The sequence below is a fragment of the Anas platyrhynchos genome, chromosome 29 (genome assembly GCF_047663525.1).
Source record: "Anas platyrhynchos isolate ZD024472 breed Pekin duck chromosome 29, IASCAAS_PekinDuck_T2T, whole genome shotgun sequence".
Classification (NCBI taxonomy): domain Eukaryota; kingdom Metazoa; phylum Chordata; class Aves; order Anseriformes; family Anatidae; genus Anas; species Anas platyrhynchos.
Window position 1 is genome coordinate 472,746 of NC_092615.1, and position 25,252 is coordinate 497,997.

Below are 25,252 nucleotides of genomic sequence, written 5' to 3' on the forward strand. Positions count from 1 at the left end.
CTTCCCGCTCTCAAGATGGCTCCTCCCAGCCGCGTCCCGGCGCCCACCCAATCGCGCCGCACACCGGCGCGTCGCCCCGCCCCTCTCCCCGCCCTCAGCCAATAGGCTCGGGGAGAGCCTCCGGCGTTCCCACCCCCGGGGGCGGGCCCTCCCCTCCCCTGCCGTCAAGGTGACACCGCCGACAGCCAATGGCGCGGCGGCGCGGGCGAGGCGGGCCGGGCGGCGCCGCCATTTTGTGAGTCTATAACACGGAGCCGTCGGGTCCGTTCCTGCTATTCCGGCGCCTCCGCTCCGTTCCCTGCGGGTCTCCTCCGTGTGCAATGGACGGGTGAGTCCCCGCCCGAACGGGCCCCGCCGCGCCCGAGGCCGCACCCGGGGCCTGTGGGGGAGCGCCGCCGGCCCCTGAGGGGGCTCCGCGGGACCGGGGGGGGGGGCCGCGGCCGGGGCTCGGGACCCGGGGTCTGGGCGTTACCTCAGGGGGGGCGCCCGGGGCGCGGCCGTCCCCGCCGCTGGGGGGGGTGGGGGGGGGGATACACAGGGAACGGGGGGCGGGCGGTTACCGGCGGGGGGCTCCCGGGGGGCTGCCCCCGGGGCCGTGCTCGCCGCAGGGGGAGGAGGTGCCCGGGGGGTGCGGGGGCGGCCCCGGGGTCTGCTCCGCGGCCGCCGCCCCGGCGCTGAGGCGCGGGGCCTGGGGCGGGCTGGGCCCCCCCCCCTCACAGCCCCCCCCTCACGCCGCGCTCGCCCCCCCGGGGGCCGCCTGAACCCTCCTGGAGCGTGGGCGGGTGCGGGGGGGGCGGCTCCGTGCGCAGGGAGAACCCGCCCCGGGGCTTGGCCGGGTGCCCCCCGGTGTCCCGGGAACCCCCCCGGGGGGCTCGGTTTTGGGTTGGGGGGGGCGGCGGGGGCGCGGCCGAGCCCCGCGCCCATTGTGCGGCGCTTTCGCAAGCGGGGAGGTGGCGGTGGAAGGGGGGGGGGGGGGGGGGAGACCGCTCCCCGTGGGGCTGAGCCGTGCCCGGGGCCCGTGGAAGTTGTGCCCGGCTCGGGTCGGGGCAGCCGCGGTTCCCCCCCCCCCCCCCCCGCCCCCCCGCTCCTTGTCGCTGCCCCGCTTCGGAAGCGCTTTAAAACTCCCCCGGGGGCAGCGCCTTCAGGGCTCCGTGCCCCCCCCTCTGCTTCGCTGGGCGTTTTCCTAGCGAGCGGGCTCGTTTCTCTTGCAGAGCGCCGTGTCCGTGCCTAAAATACCTCTGTAAAGGCCTCCACGTAAGGGGCTTGTTTCCCCACAGCCGGGGGAGCCCAGCGCGGTGCCTCCCCTCCCCTGCATTGACGCTGTGCTGGGGATCAGGCGCAGCCCCGTCTGGTTTTTAGCTCTGCCGAAGCCTTGTCTGGGGTGTTCTCATCCTAAAACTCTAGACCTCTTAAAATGAATGTAGTTTGCAGCCCAGGGTGCCGTTTGCGTTGCTTTTTCCGAGTTGTTTGGCGTGCTGAATGGTGTTTAAAAAACTCAGCGTGTGAGATTACATGTTTTAGTGTTAAAAATCATTTTCTGTCGGCTGTGTTCATCCTGGGTCCTGGGAAAGCTGGTTTATTGTGCCTGGTGAAGAAGTTCCTACTTTATTGTTGAAGTTTGAGTATAATGTGATGCTTAATTATTCATTAGTTTTTAAAGATCTTGGTGTGTGATCTGCTTACCCCGTGAAAGCTGACCCCTGTTGAAATTTCAAAAGCTGTTTTGAAAGAGGTTTTGGGTTTTGTGAGCTGGCGGTGTGGCACCTCTCTGGCTCTGTGTTCCTTCTGTTTTACTTCTGCTACCTAAACTGATGTGTAGTTACGCTTTTGAAGTGATCGATCACTATTGAATAAGCTGCTTTAAAACATGCAAGGAGTTAATTTGGGAAAGGCTGCTTTGGAAAGTGACCTCGAGGTTTCACTGGCACTGCTGAATTTCGATCCTTACCGTGTAGGAATCATCTCGTTCTGTGTAAAATAACATCTGAGGAAGGCTTTATTGCCGACTCTTCTAGAAAACATAAAAACATTAATCCCATATTAAGGTTGACACAAGACGAGAATGCAGCTTTGAGATGTGATAAGCTGTGGGAGAAGTAACCGGGAAGAATATCCCATTTCTTTAATAAAAATACTTCAATACTGCTAGTTTCGTGTGGCGTTTGTTATCAGATGGGTTACAACAAGAGTATTCCAGGACTTGATAGTTCTTGGCAAATAAAAGCTCTTCCTGCTGGATAATTTTAAAGACTATTCCCTGTGAAGGCTACTTTATGTAAAACATTTCCTGCCTGTGAGGCCCGCAGGAGGAACAGGAAGTAAGAGAAACTGCTCGGGGGTAAGTCCGAGAGGTTTGGAGACCTCAGAGATTCCCTGCTCGTACTGCGCTTTGCTGGAAATGTTTGTGAAGGCTGTGAAAATCCCGGGGTGGATGTGTGTGTTTTAACTGAAGAAATGTGTGCTCATGAAGTATTCAGTAACTCCTGGAGGACGGTTACAATTCTGTAGGCCGATATGTACAGATGGGTTTAATTAGCTCGGTGCTGCTGGCCCTCCGAGTGCAGCGAAACCCATCTGTCCTGCTGCTGGGCAGGCAGGGGGGGCGGCAAGGCCGGCATTCCCATGCAGGGGCTGGGAGCAGCCCCTTAGAGAGGGGGGAAAAAGTGTGACTGTGGCGGAGCCGCCCGGCAGCGGCCATGGGATGAGGCTGGAGCTCTGGCTGTGGATGGCTGGGCTGTGATGACATGGCAGGCTGGGGCAGGAGAGGAAGTGCGAGGAGCTGAGCTGGCTCCGGCTCGTGCTAGGGCATAGTGAAAGGCGGGTGGCGTGTAGGGAAGGAGCAGTGCTCACTTCCCTGAAAAATGAAGAAGTGCTGCAGGAGGAGGGTAGGGAAAGAAGAACTGCTCGGTGCTAAATCAGTCAAACTGTAGAACTGCCCTGAATGCTTCACGTTTCCTGGTGGTGTAGGAGTGACTGCGCTGTGTTCTGCTCGTCTTCTGTGTTTCCCTGAGCTGCTGCAGGCCTGCTAGCCAGCCAGCTCTGCATCCCTTCCTCTGGAGCTGTGACTGTCAGATGCGAGCTGGGACAGGCAGTGCTGCGTGTGTCAACCCAAAGTTACTGTCTCCACTCGCCAGTGTCATATTGCTGCTTTACCATGGAATGGATTAGAAAAATCGTCAATGCAGGGGTGTAACTGATAGCCTTTGCCTGCCTCGAGTCCTGTCACAAAAAATAACACGTAGGCACCGCAGTGCTCTGGGATATTACCCGGTGCAATATGCCGGGCTGCAGGCAGCTCGTGCTGCTTCCCTCGGTGACAGAAGCTGCTCTGGTAGGCGAGTGGTGCGAACTGGGCACTGCTGGTGCGAGCTGCTGGAGGAGCAGCCAGCACTGCTACTGCTTATGGTGGGCACTTCGGCAGCAATTCTCACTGTGAGAGGTCTGCACACACGTGGTACGGGTTAATTGCCTGTTCCTGCAGGTCAGGTAGGGAAAAGGACTACGTCTTGAGCAGAAACTGCTCGGGAGGGGAATGCCGTGCGCCAGCACTCCCTCATTTGGGAGTTGCCTGGGCCCCTGGGCTGCTCCTCGCTGCCCTCCGCCAGCCTGGCGCGGGGCTGGCTCCGGGGTGCTGGGACGGGCGCCTGCCGAGGGAACGGCCCCGGCTCCATCTAGTGTGTGGTGCCGCCGGGGTGTGGGTGTCCAAGGGCCCTGCTGCTGCTCAGGGAGCATCTCCACAGCTGGAGGGGCCCTTCCCAGCCCAGCGGGGGTGACTCCGTTGGATAGGTCTTGAGGAGCTGTGGAGGGGACTGTTGGTGGTGGAGTTGGCTCTTGCCACTTTTGCCCTTGACTTAGTCAAAGGCTGTGATTTCTCCTCGCATCCCGTTCTGCGGAGGGTGCTGGACTTCACTGTGTGGGTTTTTTGGTTCTGGCCCCTGAGGTGCGCTTGAAGGAGGAGCGAGCTCCGTGCTAGGCAGGGGAAGAGCTGCGTTTTTCTCGGACTGCTGGGTCTTGGGTCTCCACCATCACCATCTAATAATTTTTCTTTGTATAAACTGTCCTTGGCTCACCTGCAAAGACAACTGTGCACTTTGACTTGCTTTTTTCTTACTACTGTAAACTATGCTGGATATTTGTGGCAAACCTATCTAACTTTTTAATCCTTTTCTTTCTTTTTTCTACAGCATTGTCCAAGATATAACAGTTGGTACAAAGGTAGGCACTTCTCACTTTTTCTCTCTTTTTACACTGCTCAGCATCTGACCTAGTTTTAGCCTCACCAAATGTTGATCTTCAGGTTTAAAGGGTTATTTCTGGTACCATGTAAATTGGTTTTAACCAGAAGGTAATTCAGTTTCATGTGCATTTAAAACTTTTATTGTGGCTCAGCACTTAGCTCTTGGCGTTTGGACATTGATTATCAACTGTCCTATAAGAACATTATTGAATTTAGAAAGCCCTTTCCCCTACTAAAATGTCAAGCCGTGCTTGTTATTTGTGTGCCAGACAACGGTTCTCAATGGAGAAACTGGTCCCTTCTCTCGTGAACTCCATTTCCTCTGTTCATGTGAATTCCTGTTCAGTTACATGTCAAAAATCCGTCTACCACAAAAAAGGAGTGTTTTGGCTGTTGATTTTTATCTCCTGTGAGTACAGTAAATATGACCTTTACCCTTCTGGTCTCAGGTTTTGAAAGTGCAGGCCTAGCCCTGAAACTCAAAGTGCTGACAGGAGCCTCCTTATCTGTGCGGGTGGCGATAGCCGTTGTGTTCGGGATGAAGGCACATTCCTGGGGAATGGTGAGCTGGAGTGTGCGGGACAGACTGGCACTCCTTCCTCTGTTACAGGCTTCTCATTTTCTGTGGTGGACATGGAGTGAACATCGTAGCTAATGCTCTGGGATCAGGATTACAGCGAGCTTGTATCAGTCTGTGTGAACGTTGGCCTCCGAGTAGTGATCTTAGAGCTTCCTTAGTGGCCTGAATTGTGTTAGCGTCTCGCTGTTAAGGAATGTGTGGGGCAGCTTGAACAGGCTGGTGAGGTGAGGCAGTGTGTGATACAGGACTCACCTGAGGGAGCTGGGGCGGTGGGAGCTCTGTTGGGTCTGCCAGCGAAGCAGAAGCACTGCAGACAACTGCTCTTAGCAAGGAGCTGCTACATTGGAAGCAGGGAGCTCGATGTGACTGCTGAGAGCACGGGCATGTTTGTTAGTGATCCATTGAACATAAAGGAGATCTACTCAGCACGTGTAGGGGAAGGGCTATTCTAACTTGTCCTGGTGTGATAACCTGAATTTGAATTAATTGTAGTGACACGATGGTGTCTGGCTCTGGCTGAGAACACCATCTGCTGCAAAAGGAGCTCAGTGTGCCAGCGAGGGAGGAGGAGAAGCTTGTTGGGACCCTCAGGTTGGCTAATAGTTCATAGCCAGTTGAAAGGTGGAGTAAGTCCTACCTGGACTGCTGTAGGGCAGTTTGACACCTTTCCCTGTAAACTGATCGATCTAGGTAAAAGTCCCCTAAATCGGTTTGAATGTTGTGTAATCTTCAGTTTCTGCAGCTTTAAGAAGTGGTTTTATATAACCAAACTTGACCAGGAAGCTTCTGAAGCTGTAATTGTAGTCCTCTCAGTGAATCTAGAGAAGCTGCAGGATGTGGTATTGCATGCCTCATCACTCCCATCTGCGGGGCCATTGCAGTCCCAGCACAGCACAGTCAGATGTCTGAAATGAGGGCTGGGAGGAATCCTGTGCTGGCGCTTTCACTCCTCGCGCAGGACAGAGCTGTAACAGCTCTTGTGCTGGGGGTAGAAAGTGGTGAGAGAAGCTTGGGCTGACAATGAAGCTCCTGAGGCAGGCTGTGAGAAAATTGAATCAAAACTTAGGGTGGCAGAAGCAAAAGACAAGGTGACTCGTCTTGATAAAGGTAAGTTTTACAGCGTGTTTGATGGAGCCATGTTATCTGAGTGCTTAAGCAAGGCATTGGCCGTGTTGCTGTAGCTCGTGTGGTGGAGGTGGTTCTGCAATAAGCTGTAATGTGCTCCACGGGTGCTGCCTGAGGTTGGAGTCCTGGCTGTGCACAGCGGGGAGCCAAGGGAGGGCTTCTCGTACGGCTGCCTCCCCTGCCTGCACTGTGCTCCTGCGCTGTTAGAGAGCCTCTGGGCGCAGGACTCACGTGGAGGGAGGTGCAGGCTGCAGGAATCGTAGCCGAGTTGGTTTTTGGTTCCTTGGTAAAAACCTCTCGGTGGTGAGTGTAAAACCTCACTGGCTACGGCTCTTCTGAAATACTGCTGTTGCTTTGGTGTGTTGCTTCCATTTCGCTCTACCTTCCTTTGGTTAGGCAGTAGTTTGAAGAGCCTGCAGAAGGTTCCTGTAACATCACAGACGCATTCCAGCGTTGTCTCTGCTAAAATAACTACGGTGGTAGAGCTCTGTTCTTCAGTGGCATTCTTCTGATCCCTGGGGCATGGCTGAAATTGCTTCAAGGATTAACCGACCCCCCCCCCACCCATTCAGAAGCAGATGTTCCTCATAATTGCTTGATAAGTTATAATGCTGTGTAATTGCAGCTTTGTGATCTGCTGACTTTATAAAACATGTACACAGAAGTGGTGTTCAGACGGGATGTACCTACTTTGTTAGTATCCATCCAAAGTGTTGCTCACAGGAGAGCCTGCTGGCTCAGCTCCTGGGCTGGACGTGAAAATTTCCGCTGGAAAACTTGGTCTGAGGTGTAAACTTGCCCATTCTTACTCTGTATGTACACAGAGGGTAGGAACAGTGTTCTGTGCAGCTCCAAGTGCTAGGAGACCGTAGTCCCCCAAAGCTGTGTCCTCTCATGGTTTACTTCCAGCAGCACGTTGATGCGAGAGCACCAGGCACCTTTTTCGATGTTCTTACTGTGCCTGGAATGTCCCGAGGTTGGGGAATACTCAGGCCAGTAGGAAAAGTGCCTGTAACTTAAACCACTGCTGAGCCAATTGTCAGAGATGATTTACGGTGGCCTCTTGGTCGTCTTCCTGCTGTAAAGCATTCCGGCTTGCTACAGTCTAACTTTGAAATTGAAGACTTTGTGAAAACATGTATCAGTTTGCTCTACTTTTTTGTTTTAAAAGGCAGGGTCTGGTGCCTTTTAGACTTTTCTCCCATCCTTAAGGTATGTATTACGGGTACTCCCACATGCTTATTCATTGTTTGGAGGTCTTTGTTATGTTTAGGCTCTGTAACTTAAGTGCCTGGGTGTTTTCCTCCTGGCTTTCTGCTTGAGCACTGCACTGTGCTGCCTGGGCTCATGTTCAGCAGGGAGGGAATTGTGGCTGTTCCTGGGCTTCACGTCTGACCTAGTCCTCAGGCTCCTCAGCTTAAAGTGCGTGAATCTGTTTAGGAAGCTCATTGCAGTTCTGCTACAGGACCCTTGATACACGGCCTTCTGGAATGCCCTGCAGATCAGAAACACATGCCTTGCCTGACTTGACTTGTTTGTGCCCATAATTTCGTTAATATCTGGAAAGGAAGCATGGCCTTCAGATGGAGGGACTGGATTTGGGCTCAGAGGTCTGACCCGTGCACTGTCTGAGCTGGGTGACTTACTAGAGTATGAGCTGGGATATATCATCGGTCTTTAAGTGAAGTTGCACTTGGGCAATTAAAAATGGTTGCTGAAGAGTTTAGGCGCTGAACAATGCGGTAGTGTCTCGGTTAGGTTGAGCTCTCTCTGAAGGGTGACGCTTCCAGAAAAGTACAGTGCACGTCTGTGGCATTTGAGAAGTTAATTTTTAAAACGGGGTTTGCTAGAGTGTGATACAGGCTGCCTGCACAGGAGTGATTTGTGGTCAAGCCAGGATCTTTGCCATGGGAACAGTAATTATGGCTTCAGGCAGCAGGCCAAGAATGTTGTGAGGAAATTCCAGTCCCCTCCTATGGCTTCGGTTGGAGGCTGCAACAAGCTGGCTCTTGTGGTCGTCCTGCAGCAGGCGTGATCACACATGTGAGCCACATGCGTGCAGCAAGCACACGGCTGCTGCTGGTGCTGGGGAGGCTGCTGCACCTAACCTGGCTGAGCTGCTGCGTGCAGGGCTCAGGCACCTGCCTTCGGTTTGTAGCCAGCTGTCCCTGCAGGGGGACGGGGGAAGCCCTCAGGTAGCTGGGGGAAACTCCCAATTCTTTGTTTAATGGAGTTGTAAGCTATTGGTAGGGGGGATTGTGACCAGAGGCGGCTATTAGAGCTGTTTAAAGCAGTTTCTTTACAACAAATCTAAAACATTTAATGTGGAAGCTAGCTGAAATTACATGCATTTGGAAAGGAAAGAAGCTGTGATTCCTGGTGTAGATGAAATTGTGTGAGACTTCCTAGAGAGCAATCTGTTGATAAAATGGCTGTGGAAAATTCTCGGTATTTTAATCTTAAGCCTATTTTGCCCCCTGTTTTTCAAATCATCACAGGTAGCAAAGTATTTCACAAATGTGAGACCAAGAACAGGAAGTAAAAGTCCCAAGTGCAGGGGTGGATGATGGTCACTCTGCAGGATGTGTCAAACCACACATTTGCCATCTCACTAGCAAGGAGGAGTGAGTGTGAATTTGAAACTCGGTGCCATGCTGCTGCAGCCGTCCTTCAAGCTTCATGTGAAGCCTTGACGAGCGCTGTGCTGAGTTCAGCATGCGCGCCTTGCTAATCTCAGTGTAATTGCTTGGTTTCTGTTAAAGCAGGTCCTGGCTGTTACACAACCCTGCTGTAGGTGGGATTGAATTAGCGTGGAGCTCCTCCGAAACCCGCACGGTCGATTTGCTGTTTTCTGGATTTGGTCACGGTGTTTCCATAGGCTCCATTTGTTTCAGAGTGACTCATGCAGCAGCGTTTCCTTCTGATAGTGTTTGCATTAAGCTTTATCGAGAGCCAGCCAGCTCCACTGCGATGATTTTAAGAGCTCGGGGCTGACTGCTAGTTAAGCTTCAACTTGGGAACCGTGTATCATAAAGCCTGGGTGTGTGCTATCCTACAGAGCAAGAATGACTGCATTACTTCAGTAGGGTTTAGGAATTTGGGGCTATTTAACATGGCCCCACCTTTTATTTGCTCAAAGGGCAGGTTTGTTTCGCAGGGTGTCTCCATAGCAGCTGGGGCTGAGCGAGGCAGGGAGGGGCCGGGGATCCGGCTCCACGGGCAGCCTGAGCTGAGTGCGGCGCAATCCCGTTGCGAAATCCCCCAGGTTGTGTGAGCAGCAGCTTTGATGCCTCCCTTCCTGGTGGCTCAGGCTCCAACCTGCATGGACTGATGGAGGCCGCACCGGCTGCTGGGGCACTACGTGCTGTGGGAGAGCAGCTTCCTGAGGAGCCGGGTTCCTCGCAGCGCTCTGCCTGGCAGCCCTACCTCAAGGTGCTGAGAGGTGTGCACAGAGTCTGAACCTCCCCGGGAAGCTTTGTGTATCCATAAACAGTAGAGGGGGTGCCTGCATTTGAATTGGTGCATAAAAACCAGCCATGAGCCATCTGGGGGGCTGCATTTTTCCTCAACTCCTGCTTTTGGGCCTGATCAGATGAGATTGCACGTCCCTCACATGGGCATGGAGGAGGGATGAACACCAAAGCTCCTGACTTCTGCCTGGGGGCAGCAGCGCCCTGCCTCACTCAGCAGCCACTTCAGGCTCTTGAAGTTATTTTGTGTTAATCTCAGCTTTCAAACTTTCCTGGGATTGAAGGATATGCTTTTATCGCGTGTTCTTTGGAGGTGTTGTCACAAAAAGACTGTCTGCTAATGTTTTTTTTTACACTGCTGCACCTTTAAGTGACTACAGAATCCTTGAGGCAGGAGAGGAAAAAGGATCGTGTGGGAGGGATGCGAGCGAACCTTGCTGGCAGTGTCTTCCATGGAAGATGAAGAAAACTGGCATCATTCTTCCTAGTAGGTTAAATTTAGTTCTGTTCCTAGCTCTCGAATCTCAACAGAAAATGCTGGAATGCAGCACAATGGGTGTGAGTGATGTCATCAGACTGGATTTCTGACCAGTTTCTTTGCAAAGAAGGAGGGAATCGGGGTTTGGAAGCGCACATTCTTCAACTCCTCAGGGCCTGACGTCGCGTGGAGCCCATGAAGCATGCTTCGGGTATGCTCAGTTCTTTGTGCCCTGAGAATTCTCCGCCTTTATCAGAGTGGGGGGGTTGTGTAAGCTTCTCAGTGATCTGTGTGTAGTTGTGTAAAATGTTCGGGGAGTCTCTTACTGGCTCCAAAACCTTTTTGCAGATGCAGGGGAGGTATAGCAGAGGGATGAAGCTCGCAGGCTCTGGCCAGGCAGTCACAAGACTGGGCAGGGGGCATTAATCTGAAAGGGGGTGTTAATGGGAACTCCTGGAGGAGCAGACCGAGGACTCTGAGCAGCACAGATCTTTAGTTTATTTTTTGGGGGTGTGTCCATGTGGAACTGTTACTGCCTTGCTTTCTGTGAAGGCATGGCAGCTTGCAGCTTGTGTTAAATCCCCCTTCCTTCACGTGGAGGGGTGCTGCTCTCCTCCGCCTGCTGAAACCATCCCGTGCTGTCAGTTGTTCCATAGCCAAGGCAGAGCTCTGCTGCTGTGCAGGATGTGCTCAGTGGGCCAGGGATAAAGTTTCTTCTGTAGGCCTCAGGTTTGGCAGGCCCGGAGTTTGAGCTGGCCTTCAGTTGGCATTGCCTTCCCTTCCTGCATGCCCATTTTGCCATACTTTTTGTCCATTTTTGCCATACATTCTGCTTTCTGCCCATAACCTTTGCAGCCGTTAGCGTGTAGTAGTGTCAGCTGTTTGTCTGTACACTCCTATTTTGGTGCTCCTCTACTTTGTGTATGTTTCTAGCCTTCTGCATAGGCAGGATGTGGTGGGTTTATTGTAATCCATTTAAAAGGAGTGTCTGGGTCTGAAGTGGATGAATTACATAGGGCAGCTGAGAACTTCAGCAGTACCTCAAGGTGTGCTGGTGGAAGCTGAGATAATTTCTGGCTTTCTTAACTCCCCACTGCGGTTAAGTTTAGGTAATATCCTAGTGAAAAAGAGAGAGTTTGTAATTGAATGAATTAACGATTGCTTTTTAAGCTGGGAAAGCCTAGACTGGTTCAAAATTCTGACTTGTTTGTTAAAACTTCCTTTTAAAGCAAAGACAACAGAGCTTGGGGGATAGCTGAGGACATAACTTCAGAAAATATGGGATGTTGGGATTCTGCCTGGCAGATTTTCCTGAGTTAGGGAAGGGAACTCAAGTATTGATAGCAGCCCTGCACGGAGCATGAGTGTGTTATTAAATTAATGCAGCTTGAGCAACAGGCCCTTTGTAGCCGTGAGTGTTGCAGACAAAAGGAGGCTGCTGTCATAGAAACGCTCCCAGGCGGCGTGTTACCTGTCAGCAACGTGTCCAGGCGGTGATTTTGGGGGCAGAAGCAGCCGTACCCTGGACTAGGTAAGATTTGGCGATGCCGCTTTAAAAATGGTGTATTTCCTGTAAGTGGGAAGGGATTTGTTAGCTCAGGTGGAGGTGTCTGGAGGGTGGTGTTACTGTCAGCGTGCTGCTGTTGGTGGCGATCTCTTCATAAAAACACCACTGCAATAGAACTGCCTGAGCAGAACTGCCCACAGAAACTGGTGTCTGCTGTGAGCAGGGCTGCTGGCCTCACGGTGGGAGAGCCGTGTCTCTGTGTGCGGCACGGCCGGGCCTCCCCGGGGCACGGGGAGAACAAAGGTGGAGGAGTGCTGCGGGGTGACCCTGCCTCTTCCTTCCTTCCCACCCTGGTTTTACACTTAAAAGATAACCGAATAATATCATAATGCTTCAGAATCCATGCCCCTTGTAGGGCTCCTCCAATAAAGCCCCAAATACACAACACCCATTTTTGTTGGTGGTGAGAAGCTCACCTTTAAAGCGAAATCTTTGAGGCAGCCAGGCTTGGTTTTTCTTCTGGGCCTACTGAAGTAGGTTGCTTTGTATGGAGCAACGTAATTTGTGATGTGGTTTTGAAGAAAAGGCACTGAAGTGTGGGAAGAGCTCTTGGTGATCACTGCAGCTCTGAAGGATCCCTCCCGCAGCTCGCGGTGGGGCGTGCAGGCTGAGAGTGGCTGTGCCCAGTTTACCTGCGGTTAGGTCCTTGCAGAAAGCAACTGTCGCTGGAGGTTCCTTGCAGTTAGGAGGTGAGCCCTGCCGAGTAGTGAGACGGCCGCTGGGGAAAGCAGCAGCTGGGGCAGTCTGCTGCTGGTGAGGAGAGCTTGGCAGCGCTGCAACCGAGCAACTCGGTGCGCAGAGCCTGCACCTCTTGGGTGTGTACTGGAAAAGCTGTTCTGAGGGCTCTGGAGCGGCGTCGGTCCAACCGCATGGTGCCGTGTGCGGGGTCTGAAGTTCCCTTGTGTAGGGGAAAGGCCTCGGAGTCGTGGCTGTCCAACTGCTTTGGTCGTCCCCCTCTGTTTGCACGTACTTCCAGCTGGGAAGCTTACAAATTGCCTGCTGCTGCTTTTGATGTCGAACAATCATCCCCCTCTGCCTCCTGGCTCTGGTCACAGCGGGCAGCAGAGACTGTCTCCAAGATAAGAGGGGAGTGGATTTGAAATGCTCTTTCATTAAAGAAACACTGACATGTGGGAACGAGCAGCAGTGAGCACTCCTCGTCAGAGTGCTGCGAGTAGATCTGTAAATATGCAGGAAAACATTTATTCTAAACAAGCCATTAGGAAAGTTGAATTCAGGGAACTTGAGTTCTTTCCCCAGTCACACAAACATTTGTTTTTAGGCTGTAGTTTCCTAGCGGTGCCTCCACAAGCACCAGATACGTGGCTGCTCGTAGCACTTTGCGGGGAGCGAGGGGCTGGCCGTGTGCTCGCACAGACGCCGTGCTTCATGCTGCGAGGGCTGGAGCCGGGTCCGTCCTGAGCTTTACGAGTGCCTGAAGAACTCTTTGGGAGCTGAAGGCCCATTAGGGCCTGATGCAAGCGGTTTCATTAGGCCAATAAACACAGCCTACACGGGGAGGTTTGCTTGCTGCTGGGCGGCTCTTGGAAATAGCTGCTGGTCGCATCCCAGCCCGCGGGAAGTCAGCTGGCCGGGGCAGCGAGCTGGCTGGGGTGCACAAAGGCTTGCAGCAGGCTGGTGGATTCCTTTGCCTTGGGATTACGCGTTAATTTGTCATCAAAAGGATGGGCTCGAAGTATAATAGCCTCCCAGACTAGCTTGCCTCTTGCTTGGACTCAGGAATCCCAGTGCTAATTAGAGCAGCTGTTAAAAGGCCTATTGCTAATTAGCACTTTGTGAGAGGGAGACACTGCTGGGCGGGTGCTGCCTTTGGAGGGCCTGGGCAGTGGGGCAGGTGACCAGCAGTAGTGCACCAAGCACGGTGTTGGAACCATGCCTAATTTCCCCTCCTCAGTACATCAAAGTCCTCGAGCTCCTCTTTGAAGAGGCAGCAGCGAGTTGTCAGACAAGAAATTCAAGATTTGAAGAAGAAAAGGAAAAAAAAAAACCCGCCACCCAAACCCCTCTGTCTGTAACTTGCTGTTCTGGGGCTCCTCTGTGACCTACTTTCCCAACCTGTTTGCTGGAGCGGCAGCAGAGCCTTTGTTATCTCGCAGATACTGTTACTGCAGGGCCACCAGATACAGGGCTCGGGGGGCGATAGGGTTTCTGGTGGCCGTGGTGTGCAGCAGGGCATGTTTCCATCCACGTGCCTGGGAGTTAGCAGAGGGATGAGCTTGGTTGTTTTTTTCTGCTGGTAGAGGTCTTCTAGTGTGACACCGTAAAAATCGTTTTGGAAGCTACGAGAAAGTGCTTCTGGAGCTGGATTTCTGTTACTGAGTTTGCTTGCTGCTTGCAGTGAGCTTTGAGGTCTTCTCTGTCGCTTGTTTGAAATTCTTACTGATTTTAAGTGGCGTTTGTGTAAGCGTAGATCGTGCTAAGAAGTAATTTGTTGTAGTGTTTGCTTCTTGCCTTAGTAATGCTTTTTTCGTACTTCCTCCGTAGGTTAGCACGGTGTCGTGGTCAGTGCAGGGAACGCTGCAGTGAATTGAAATGTCTTACAGTGATCTGCTCGAGGTTGGTTAGCATTATTTTCAGGGAGTGAAGGGAAATGCTAAGCTCCTGCACTTCCCTGCCTGTATGCCAATAGACGGAATTAGACCATGCCTCCAGCTACTAAAAGGCCCAGAATAAATGCATTTCTGTGAATTCTGGTATCAGTTTGGGCAGTGTAATTCCAGTAGGAGCAGTTTGTTCTAGCTTTTGATCAAACATTTTGTTCTTCTATAGTCAAAATGTATGACACTGCAGGATGGAAAAAAAAATCAAAGATGTTGGCGTGCTCTGAGCATCTCGTTCTGCAAGCAGCCACGACTTTAGCAATAAGCTCCTAGTACAAAATTAAGCATGTGGCCACAGATTTTGTACCCGTGATACTCAGGTTTCTCCACTTCAGAATGCTTGTCTGTGTCCTCCGACTGGAGTGTGCTTACTGAGACTCTTACTGTTGTCCTAGAAGAGTGCAAACTATTGTATTCCTACTCCTATAAAAAATAAAAGTAGATCTTTCCTGGGAGCTTCACTTTCTTGATTTTTTTTCTCTCCCATTTTCTGGGGGGAGGAAGAGGAAGAGTTGCATTTCTTTCAGTTCTCAGCATCTCCAAGTTGCGTTGTCTCACAGTTGCTGGAAAATGGCATCTTTGACCAAATACGTTGTAACTTGTCTTTTGCTCAAGACTTCTGTGATCTTGGTAACCCCCAGTAAAATGGCTGCTCTCACCGTAATGAACGGCATTAGGAATTGATGAGGAGGTGAGACCTACCTGTTCTGCTGTTTCAGATCAGCTACAGCGTTCTAGCTTAACTTAAAAGAACGAAAATGTCATCTGACAGCAGTAGTCAGGTCCTTTTTTCTTAAGGAAAAAATGTGAATGTCAGTGCATGACGCTTGGTTTAGTGGCTTCAAACAACTCAGCAATGCCTCAGCTCCTTGAGATTCCCAGTGCTCAGCTGTTGGGTAGTGCTACTCAGTTACTAAATTGGATCTTACTTATGTTTAATTTATGGTGACAATGAGGCTGACTGTCAGTATATTTTCACTTCTGTTCAGCTTCTCTACAGCTTAATCTCAATTGTTTTTCTGCTTTCAGAATACCTGAATAGGATTTAGTAAAGATGCTGTCAGTTTACCTTTCTTCTTTTCTTTTCCAGCGGGGATCTGACGAGCTTTTCTCTACTTGTGTTACTAACGGACCCTTTATCATGAGCAGCAACTCTTCTTCTGCAGGTAATATTGCCCATAAGAAAAGAGTAACATGAAAAATATTGTACTATGAGGTCTGTTTTTACTGTCATCTTAATTTTTAAATCTCTGTTTTTAATACTTATTGAGCCTGTTGTAAGATGGTGCTGAATAGTCTCTGCCCTGTACTTTTAAGGTTTGCAGAGTGAAAAATTGTTGCAGGACAGTTGCTGAAATGACTTTTACAGCATTAGAATGTGCAGGTTTTGCTGTAGACTCTCGAAGCACAGGTGAATTTAATGTAGGATTGTTTTGTCTGTGTATATCAATTTGTTGTTATTTAGGAGTCTTACACCATCTAGAGGTTAGTAATCCCTTGCAAGACAGAATTCTTAGGTGCTGAGTCCAGAACTTTGCCTTCTGTGCTTGCCAGTGCCATGAAATGCCTCTGAGGCCCTTACTGTTTTGCCAGTAGCTTCCCTGCCAGACTGTATCAGCTAATGTCTGGTATTGTGCTGCTGGTAGTCTTTGCTGTATGTATAATCCAGCTGATCTAAAGTTACATTTGAGTCGTATTGTTTGTTTTAGTGTCACTTGATCTAAGAAGTCCCTTTCAAAGTGCTTCGTTGCTAAGAATATGTCAAAGTGAAAAGGAACAAAGCAGCAGTCTAAAATTAATGGCTCAGACCTACATGGAATAGAGTTGTGGGTGGGGTTGTGTATGTACTGTAAACAGGCTGTAAAATGGCCACTGGAGAGTTGATTCCATTGCACTGGCATTCAGCTACGTCACTCGCATTCGTGTAATTTGAAAAATGAGTAAAACCATGTGTATTCAGACTCTGGGTAAGTTAGACCATGGAATTTCTCTGTAACAGCAGTAACTGAGGGGGGAGCACCGTATGTCAGAAGTGGTAGGTACGTGTATGTCACATGGAACTTGCTCTTCTAAACAGTGACTTTTTTTTTTTTTTACAGCTAATGGAAACGACAGCAAAAAATTCAAAGGTGACAGTAGAAGTGCTGGGGTCCCATCCCGAGTAATCCACGTCCGTAAACTGCCCAGTGACGTTACGGAGGCAGAGGTCATTTCTTTGGGCTTACCTTTTGGCAAGGTCACCAATCTTCTAATGTTGAAAGGAAAAAATCAGGTACTGTTCCTAACTGAAAGCAGAGATTGTCAAAGACTTGTCATCTTGTCAAAGATTCTGTCATCAGTAAACCAGATCTAAGTTGCTTGAACAACGGTGGTGCATTAGGAGTCAATAACTTCTGCATGCTATGTTTTACTTCTCCACGATTGTCCCATGAGCTGTAGAAAATACTATTTTCAGACTGTACATGGAGCAAGTCCGTAATTACTGGTTGTCATTTATAATTAGCATTATGCTTGGTTTTAAATTACAGACCAGGTAAACGACTTGGACAGCAGTGCTGTGAGTCGGCCTCTTTCACTCAAGTTAGCTTGGTAGTTGAGTAACCACCAGTGTGACTTTGCATATTAAGGACACCTTTACAGGTACAGAAAATGAACCAGGCAAAGCTGAAACACTCTTGGGTAATGCAGAAGGTGTGCACTAGTTTGGTAACTAAAATCGTCTCACAAATTAAGGAGTAAAAAAGCAAGCCAACTTTAATCATCACTTAAAATACTATGTCTTTAATCTTATTATGAAAATGCGCCTCTGATATGTTGCGTGGTATGATTATATGTAAGTACTTAATGTAATGACTCGCTACGATCCCTTGCATTCTTGTTCTGAAGTAGAGGAGACCATAAAGGTGTGGAACAATGAGTGGGCTTACAGCTCTGCAGAGAAGTATGGAAAGTTGCTTAATGTAATGTGTAAGTGCTCAGAGTCTGGGTTATTGCTCTCTTCTGGTGTTCCTGCAGATGTTTCTGTGGTTGCCAGTTAACTAAGGGTAGTATAAAGATCTTAGGGCCACTGAAACCTTATGTTAATGTCAGTCTGGTGTGTGAATGCGTGGAAATCAATGCTTTTTGTTTCAACTGCAAGTTCCTCCTGAATTTATCAACCATGTGCTATCGCTGAGTGTTACGTTGTCTCCTAGTGTGAGCTGCTTCAGTAAGATGTTGAATTGATTGATTTGGCTTTCTGTTCAGGCTTTCATAGAAATGAATACAGAGGAGGCAGCCAACACCATGGTAAACTACTACACCACAGTCACTCCAGTCCTTCGAAGCCAGCCCATCTATATCCAGTTCTCCAACCACAAGGAGCTGAAGACAGACAACTCTCCAAACCAAGCAGTTAGTTCTTCTTTACCTTGTGCTGGTGGGAGGGGCGGACAGTTCTCAGCTGATGATTTTGCTGCTGGTTTCCAGAAACTTGTTTTAACTATGAAAGTATTAAAAAGCATGCTGATTTCCTGTGAAAGTGTGGATATAAATGCTTCTCATCTAGGTTCTAATAGACTGCTTTCAGCATGGGTGCTTTTGATTGCCTCTTTCCCCTTGCTAGTAGTTTTTCATTTGCTACTTTGACTTCTAGCACAAGCTTGTAGTTCATGGAATAAGGTCTCCAATAACAGCTTTTGTCCAAAGTCCCAGCAGACTGTTAAATGAGCTGCTAAAACTGCCTTGATGTTGGGAAGAACATGCATAGGAAATATGAGATCATGAGGAAGTGTTTAGCATTCTTCAATTAGAAACAGTAACTGAATGCATACAGACATGATTAATTTTTGGTGCTTTAAAAATGCTTCTAATACTTGAAAGTTTTATATAAAAAGAAGCTATAATGGGGCACAACTTGTACCTGTCATAGAGTATTTGCTACTGACAAGTGCTATCTTTCAGGCAGGCAGAACTTGAATACAGTGGTTCTTAAACTCTAGATAGTCCTGACAAAGCGTTATGTGCAGATGTGCTCTGCATGGCATAAAAAGCTCACCTCTTTTGTCTCAGCTGCTCTTGGCAATGTTTCAGGACAGGAACACTGGAAATAAGTTCAAGTTACTTGTGCCTCCTTATCAGGGTTGGCTGCCCAATACACCCAGTTTGCCTCCTCTCACTTTTCAGTCTGATTTACATCAGGATCAGAGCATCTAATGCTGTGCAGATGGAACACCACTGCTTGGTTCATCTAACTAGAATTTGGTGCACAAGTGAGCGCAGTGTTGTACGCAGAAGGGTATGCTCACAGGAACCTGCAAGTCCATTTCCACTTCTGCATCCCTGTAGCAGCTGTGCATAAATCTTTTAGTTTTAGTCAGCTTCTGTAGTATTCTGGAGATGGTGGTTCATTCCAGAAGAGCCTAGTTTAACCTCTCCTAAACACTGGAATAATCTTGCTCCGTTGGTAGGTGCTGAGCAATATTTTGGCAGTAGCATAAGTACTTCATGCTTTACATAGGTTGTATTCTTGCTTTGCTGTTATTGATAGGGGTGGCCTCCTATTGCCCATGTTTAAAATGTGCTGAAATCATTGTATCCGCAGCCTTAGGAACAGTAAATTGCTACCTGGGTTTCTGCTCTTCTGTACTATGCAGTTGGGGATCTCAAAAGCTGAATGTGTGTTTCTGCAAGCAGGAATGTCAGTCTAACAGGATGTTTGGTTCTGCAGCGTGCCCAAGCAGCTCTGCAAGCAGTGAATTCTGTTCAGTCGGGAAACCTAGCGCTGTCAGCCTCTGCTGCAGCTGTTGATGCAGGAATGGCAATGGCTGGCCAGAGCCCTGTCCTGAGGATCATTGTTGAGAATCTCTTCTATCCTGTCACCCTAGATGTTCTGCATCAGGTAAAACACGCCAATGCTTCTTGAAGAGTGTCGTGGAGGAAAGGGCAGCACCAAATATGGAATTATTGTATTCTAGGTGCTGGTGTTCTAACAGCATGTGTTTTTATCTGTAAAGAAAGTTCTGGGAAGAGCAGCTTTGAGCATAGCTGTTAGATTTCTACTTTCTAGACACCCTGACACATACAATGAGGTTCATCTATTTTTGGTCCCAATCTGGCCAGATTTTAATTTCCAGAGATTTGCTGGCCCATTTTAGTTGGACTGCAACCTGGTAACAGTAGAAAAGACCAATATTTACCTCTTCAAAACTGCTCTTCATATTCTAGTCATATTCTAGCTCTGGTTTAGTGGAAGTAGTTGCTAAGCATCGTTGTGGGAGGTAGAGGGAAACAAATGCAGTATATACAAATCATTTAGGCAGTAGCCTATTTGGAAAGTTCATTCCTGCTGCCCACTATGGTTGCTTAACTTAATCTTCATGTTCAAAATGCAAGCTTGACTGCATTTAAGAATCCCTAAAATTCTGGAAAGTGTTCCAGTTTATGAAGGTGTGTATGAATCCTCCTGTATAAGATTTCATGACAAACTGAAAGCTTCATTAAGGATGCAATTCAGTAATACTGTCACTTTTTCTAGTCAGATGCTATGATGTAAGATAAACAATGCTTGATGCAGTTTAAAACCTTACGCTTTTGAGTCGAAAAGCTAACAGGGTGATGGGATAACTTACTGTTTCTGCTTTCAATCATGGAGGTGAAATACGAAGCTCTATTACTGGAAATGAGGTAACGATGCATGCAAATATTATCTTGCAGATTTTTTCCAAATTTGGTACAGTCTTGAAAATCATCACATTCACAAAGAACAACCAATTTCAGGCTCTGTTACAATATGCTGACCCAATGAGTGCTCAGCATGCCAAACTGGTGAGTAATATGTTTGCAGTGCTAAACACCTGAATTATTCAAAATTCTAAGCTTGTTTTTGTTAATCTAAAACAAATGTACCTGGGCATATTAGGCTTATGTGAGCATTACCCTACTGGCAGATTGCATGTGCAGGTGGGAGGGAAATTCACCACCAAGGCCAGTATGGTGTAACCTGAGTGAATACTGAAGGGAATAGAATGGTGTGATGCTAACTCCATGCAAAGCAAGATACCTGCCTGTCCTTGGGTCCAGCACTACCTGGAATGATGTAACACCACCTCTCTTCAGAGATCTGTTACTGTGACGTATAACATAAATACATTTCGGATTTAAAAACTGATTTCTTTCCTTGCAGTCACTGGATGGACAGAATATCTACAATGCCTGTTGTACACTGCGCATAGATTTCTCAAAGCTCACAAGTCTCAATGTAAAATACAATAATGATAAAAGCAGAGATTACACACGGCCAGACCTACCTTCTGGGGATAACCAGCCCTCTCTCGATCAGACCATGGCAGCTGCTTTTGGTGAGAATTCTTAGAGTGAGAGTAGGACAAATGTAACTGATACTTCTGTCAGTTGGGGAAAAGAAGGGGATGTAAGCCTAGTATATTTGGTCATGTATAATTTTATAATATAGTGTGATTGAGAAATTTTGGAATCACTGAATCTGACTAGTGCAAAATACTAGCATGTACGTATGGTTGTGGGTGCACATTGCTGCTTTGAATGCTATTTTTTATTCGTGAGGACTGTTTTAACATGTTACCAGCTGTCTGGGCTTCTAGTGCCATCTGCTGTTCTGACTACAATACAGACAGCAATAATTTGGGGTGCTGTAACCCATACTTTGAAAACTACTGTGTTTAAACAGTTATGGGACCTGCTAGCTTGTGTTGAGGCCAACAGGTAACTTCTGCTAGCTGCCAGACCAGTGGAGTTGGAGAAATATTCTTGTCATTTCTTGAAGACATTCAGTATTGTTTGAGACATTTTTTACTTAGTGGTTATGGTTTAGCTTCCAGCTAAATCTTTGTTGAAGGACTTATGGAGACGTTACAGCTCAGTCTAGAGTTTAATTGCTGTTGGCTCTCTATGTATAATGTGTATGTCTTTCCCAGGTGCTCCAGGAATAATCTCTGCCTCTCCATATGCGGGGGCTGGCTTTCCTCCTACCTTTGCAATTCCTCAGGCTGCAGGTACTGTACTTCGTAAGTTGGAATTTTCTATAGGTTCTCTGGTTGTTGCTAAAGCATCTTGATGTTTTAGAGCTGAGTAGTAATGGGGGGGCTAGTCATGGAAATCTGAAGTGCTGGCATTTGGCATGTGAGTGAATGGTGTTTCAGTACGTAATCTCAGCTAGGAATGTGAGTGTAGCTGTAGCTACTCTGCCTCAGCTATATTCACATGGAGAGAAGAAAACCTGAACGTGAGAGTTCATAAAGGCAGAATTTAAAATTATTGAGAAACTTAGGGGAGGATATTATTTTGTATTCAGCACTTCATGTGGTTGCTGAGGTTAGGATCTCACTTTTACACCTGCATTTAAGCATCAAGCTAATTACTTGTGCTACTATATTGCACTGAGGTTTACAGCTCATGTTGCGGGTAATAATATAACTACGTACATGAGTAGCCAAGTGTCTGAGATGAAACACTTAAGCTTTAGGTGCTAGGCCAAACTTGGTATGCTATGAAAAACAATGTTGACTTCCCTGTAACTTGATGGAATTTCCTGGCTAATAAGAAACAAGTACAAAACAAATTGTTTAACCACTGATATTTTTAATATTTTGTCCTCTTGAGGAAATAAACAATGTCACTTTAAGTAGTTTCATTTAATTCATTACTAGTGGTTTCCAGAACTTTAGCTCTCCAAAGGAAAGAACTCTTAATACAGTGAGGTGCCGGATGTTATTGTGAGCAATGTAGAAATGCCTGTAAACGAAACTTTAATGTTTCTCCGTTCATGAGAAATTAGCTGATGGTAGCATATAATATTATATGCATGGTTAAAGACTGAAGCATTTTTGGCATGCACTGGTTGGAAAGACCCTTACAATTGCACCGTTTGTGATGCCTTTCCTGCACCAGCAAAGCTGAGGCTTTGTGCTGATTCCGCTTCTTGTGAAATGCGAAAAATATTGTAGTCAACAAGATCGTGCTGAGGCATCTGTTAAACACCAGGCACCACAAGAGCAATTACTATTAGGGATGACACCATTTCCTGCAGCACCAGAATTGGAGGCTTCTGTTGCTGTTAGTACGTAGTCACTATGTTTTGAATGGTTACTTGCATGTTGCAGAAGGTGCCGTGTTCTCCCTTCTGGTGCAGCAAATACACTAGAGTACGTGCTGTTAATTTCTTTACTGGTTAATATTCTTTAATTTCCAGGCTTGTCAGTTCCCAATGTTCATGGAGCACTAGCTCCTTTGGCTATCCCATCAGCAGCAGCTGCAGCGGCTGCAGCAGGACGGATTGCCATTCCCGGCCTCACTGGGGCAGGGAACTCTGTTCTGCTGGTTAGCAATCTGAATCCTGAGGTTAGTGGAGTCCTAATTTTACTTTTTTCTCCTTCCTGTTACCTCTACTTTCACTTTCTGAACACAGATTATGCTGAAACTCGTTGAAAGTGAAATCCTACTATATCTTAAAGGAAACGGCAAAACTAGAAAAGCAGATGATGTGCTCTGCAAGCTCTGAACCTCAAAGCAGATCAGTACTCTAGTTGCTGAAGGGAAATGAGAAAGTCCATCTTTCAAATTAAAATCTCGCTCTTCTTTGGTTGAAAGCCAAGGATGCTGCCTGCCTGCTCTTGTCCCACAAAGACTACAATGCCTGTCCCCTTCCTCCCTTCCATTTGGAACCTCCCTGCCATTCCCATGCAGTAGTGTCATTTGGGTCACAGAATAGTCATGTCCATTCTTTCTTCCCCCTAGCATGTTTTAGTTTTTTAATACATTAATTCAGAACTACAGAGCGAGTTCATTCTGACCTCTGCTCTTTCTGTGTAGTGTCTGGACCCCTGCCAGCTTGACTTTGTACCTGTGCAGTTTTCCTCTGCCATGTGCTTGCACATTTTTTCCTTTCCAAGATTCCTGGAAGGTTTTCTTTAGTTAAACCCTGTAACAGCTCACAATTTACATGTTCAACTCCATTTAACTTAGTGAGTTGAAATACTTGGGTTTCTTTAATAACAAAGCAGGAAAATTTGAACAAAAATCTTTAATGGAAGACTGTATCAGAGAATTCGATATGGGTATTTTGATTTTTTTGTCAGATTTTGGCTCTTTGTTGTATTAAAAGTGTAGAATCTTCTATTGTGTGCAATAGAATGAGAGTCTCTAAAAGCACTTTTAACTGGTGGGACTGCACACACAACTTAATACTACTTTGCAAAGCTACAAAACTTACCAGTGATGTCAGAGTAACCACAAAACCTCTTTTGCATCAAAGGAGAAGCCTGGATGTGATGAGTAATCAAAAAATATTCAATTCTCGATGAGATGCGCTAATTGAATCAGTAGTTCAGACTACTCTTTATCTGTCATGACTGTTTTCTCCAGGGCATGAAATAATGGCAGGGGCTGTGATACCAGCTTTGATTTGGATGAGTTGGTTTTTCTGCCTAGGAACTCCTCTGCCATTCCAGGAACTGTCATCTCTGGCTTGGTCCCAGTGACCTGCTGTCCAAACAGAAGTCTTAAACGTTACGAGCTGGCATTGCTATTCTCAACCGATATAACACAGCCCATTTTTTTTCTTGGGATGATTGTATTGCCTGGATGGCAGTGATGGGTTGAAGACCATGCTTTACCCCCATTTAATCTGCATGTGTCTGATGGTGTGCACAGTTCTTGTTTAAACAGGATCAAGCAGTTATTTCATGCCTTGTGATTTTTTTGAGCTCTTCACTATCCATCCAGCTTATCTTTGGGCTAGAGAGACTTTGATACTTGTACTGAAGCTGTGAACTAACAGATCTGAAACTTTTTCCATTGCCTGTATAATCAGTGTTGTAGAAACTTACCTATGCCACAACCAGTTAGTTAAGAGACAGTATTTCTCTGGAGTGACTGCTCCACAGCATGTAAGGCTTTTTCCTGAATCAGAATCCTGGAAATTAAAATGACTTTTTTCTTCTCCACGGTGAGTGGGAGAAGTCTAAAGCACTCCGATCAGCGTGCACAGTTAGTGTTGCTGCTGGGAGCAGAGGTGCTTTCCCTTCCTGGATCAGCAGCAGTGCTGGGCTCCTGCAGTGTGGGGCCAATGCACTGAGACAGATGGGAGGGAGCAGACTTCTGCTGTAAACATGGTACCAAGCTCCTTTATAGCAAGAACTTCCACCAGGCCTTTAAAGTACTTTTTTTTGTAGTGGAATAGCTGCCTGTAGTGGAATGCAGCCTGGTATTTTGCTCTATATGCAGTGGGTAATATCTAAATTGGCTTTTTTTTGGTTTTGTTACAATTAAGTATGCTGTATGGGCTACTTCCTTGGCCCTAAAGCAGCAACTACAGCTGTTTGACTTGACAGGTGAAGTTATTTCTTCTAAGAAATGCTAGTAATCAAAAACAGTATTTTTAGACAAATTTTAGGGAATACCATTGCAATTTAATTAGTGTTAAAGCCTGTAGAAGTCACTCTGTTGTGATACTGTCTCTTACTTCTTTGTATATCTTAAGTAAAAATGCCTTTTCTTTATCGTTGTGTTCCACTAGGTAAAAACCTATTAACTGTTTCTGTAAACAAGTTATTGTATGTAGAATTCTATAAATCTGACTGATGGAACACTACATATTTCCTTATGTATTTACTGACCTGTGTTTTTTGCTACTTTTTTCTTTTCTCCCCCATCCCTGAATTTTTTTTCTTCCCCTGATCCGGAATTTCTTTGCCAACTGACTGCACGGTACTTCTGCTTCCTGTTGTTGCTTGAAACAAAAAATAAAAACATTCCCCTTCCAAAAAAAAAAAAAAACCCTGCTCTTCGGAAACCAACCTGCCCTTCAATATTAACCATCTTGAAAACTTCATCATCCATCAACCAATTTCGCCATTTCCTGCGGGGACTCTGCCCTTCCTCGTTGTGGACGATTTGTGCAACCTCGCTCTCCCCTTCGATTCCTTACCTCTTCCCTGTCCCTCCGCTGCCTTGCTCTGCTGTTCTCTAAAGAGAGTTACACCCCAATGCCTCTTTATTCTTTTCGGTATGTTATTATTCACACTTTTTATTACCTTGTTTTTCATTTATTTGAGATTACTTTTTTTTGATACTTCAAAAATGTACAGTTTGCAGTTTGCCATTTTTTTGAATGCATAATTTTTACATTGTTTATTTAGTTTGCTATTTAATTTAGTTTG

General features: G+C 47.4%; 1 protein-coding gene across 7 annotated transcripts in view; it reads left to right on the forward strand.

Moving 5' to 3' along the window:
- Positions 1-185: 185 nt before the first annotated feature.
- PTBP1 (polypyrimidine tract binding protein 1) overlaps positions 186-25,252 on the forward strand; it is a 29,960-nt gene continuing 4,893 nt past the window's right edge. Inside the window, exons 1-11 of one of the 7 annotated variants that reach the window (XM_072029116.1) lie at positions 199-328; positions 4,185-4,215; positions 15,169-15,244; positions 16,178-16,350; positions 17,325-17,471; positions 18,787-18,957; positions 19,773-19,883; positions 20,242-20,416; positions 21,011-21,100; positions 22,285-22,433; positions 25,065-25,098. In XM_072029116.1, coding sequence (XP_071885217.1) covers positions 321-328; positions 4,185-4,215; positions 15,169-15,244; positions 16,178-16,350; positions 17,325-17,471; positions 18,787-18,957; positions 19,773-19,883; positions 20,242-20,416; positions 21,011-21,100; positions 22,285-22,433; positions 25,065-25,098 — 1,165 coding nt within the window. In that variant the 5' untranslated portion in view covers positions 199-320. Of the gene's footprint in view, positions 329-4,184; positions 4,216-5,678; positions 5,925-11,398; positions 11,422-15,168; positions 15,245-16,177; positions 16,351-17,324; positions 17,472-18,786; positions 18,958-19,772; positions 19,884-20,241; positions 20,417-21,010; positions 21,101-22,284; positions 22,434-25,064; positions 25,099-25,252 lie in introns of those variants that run through there. The other 6 variants (XM_027472531.3, XM_072029117.1, XM_027472532.3 and 3 more) reach the window with 6 other exon arrangements.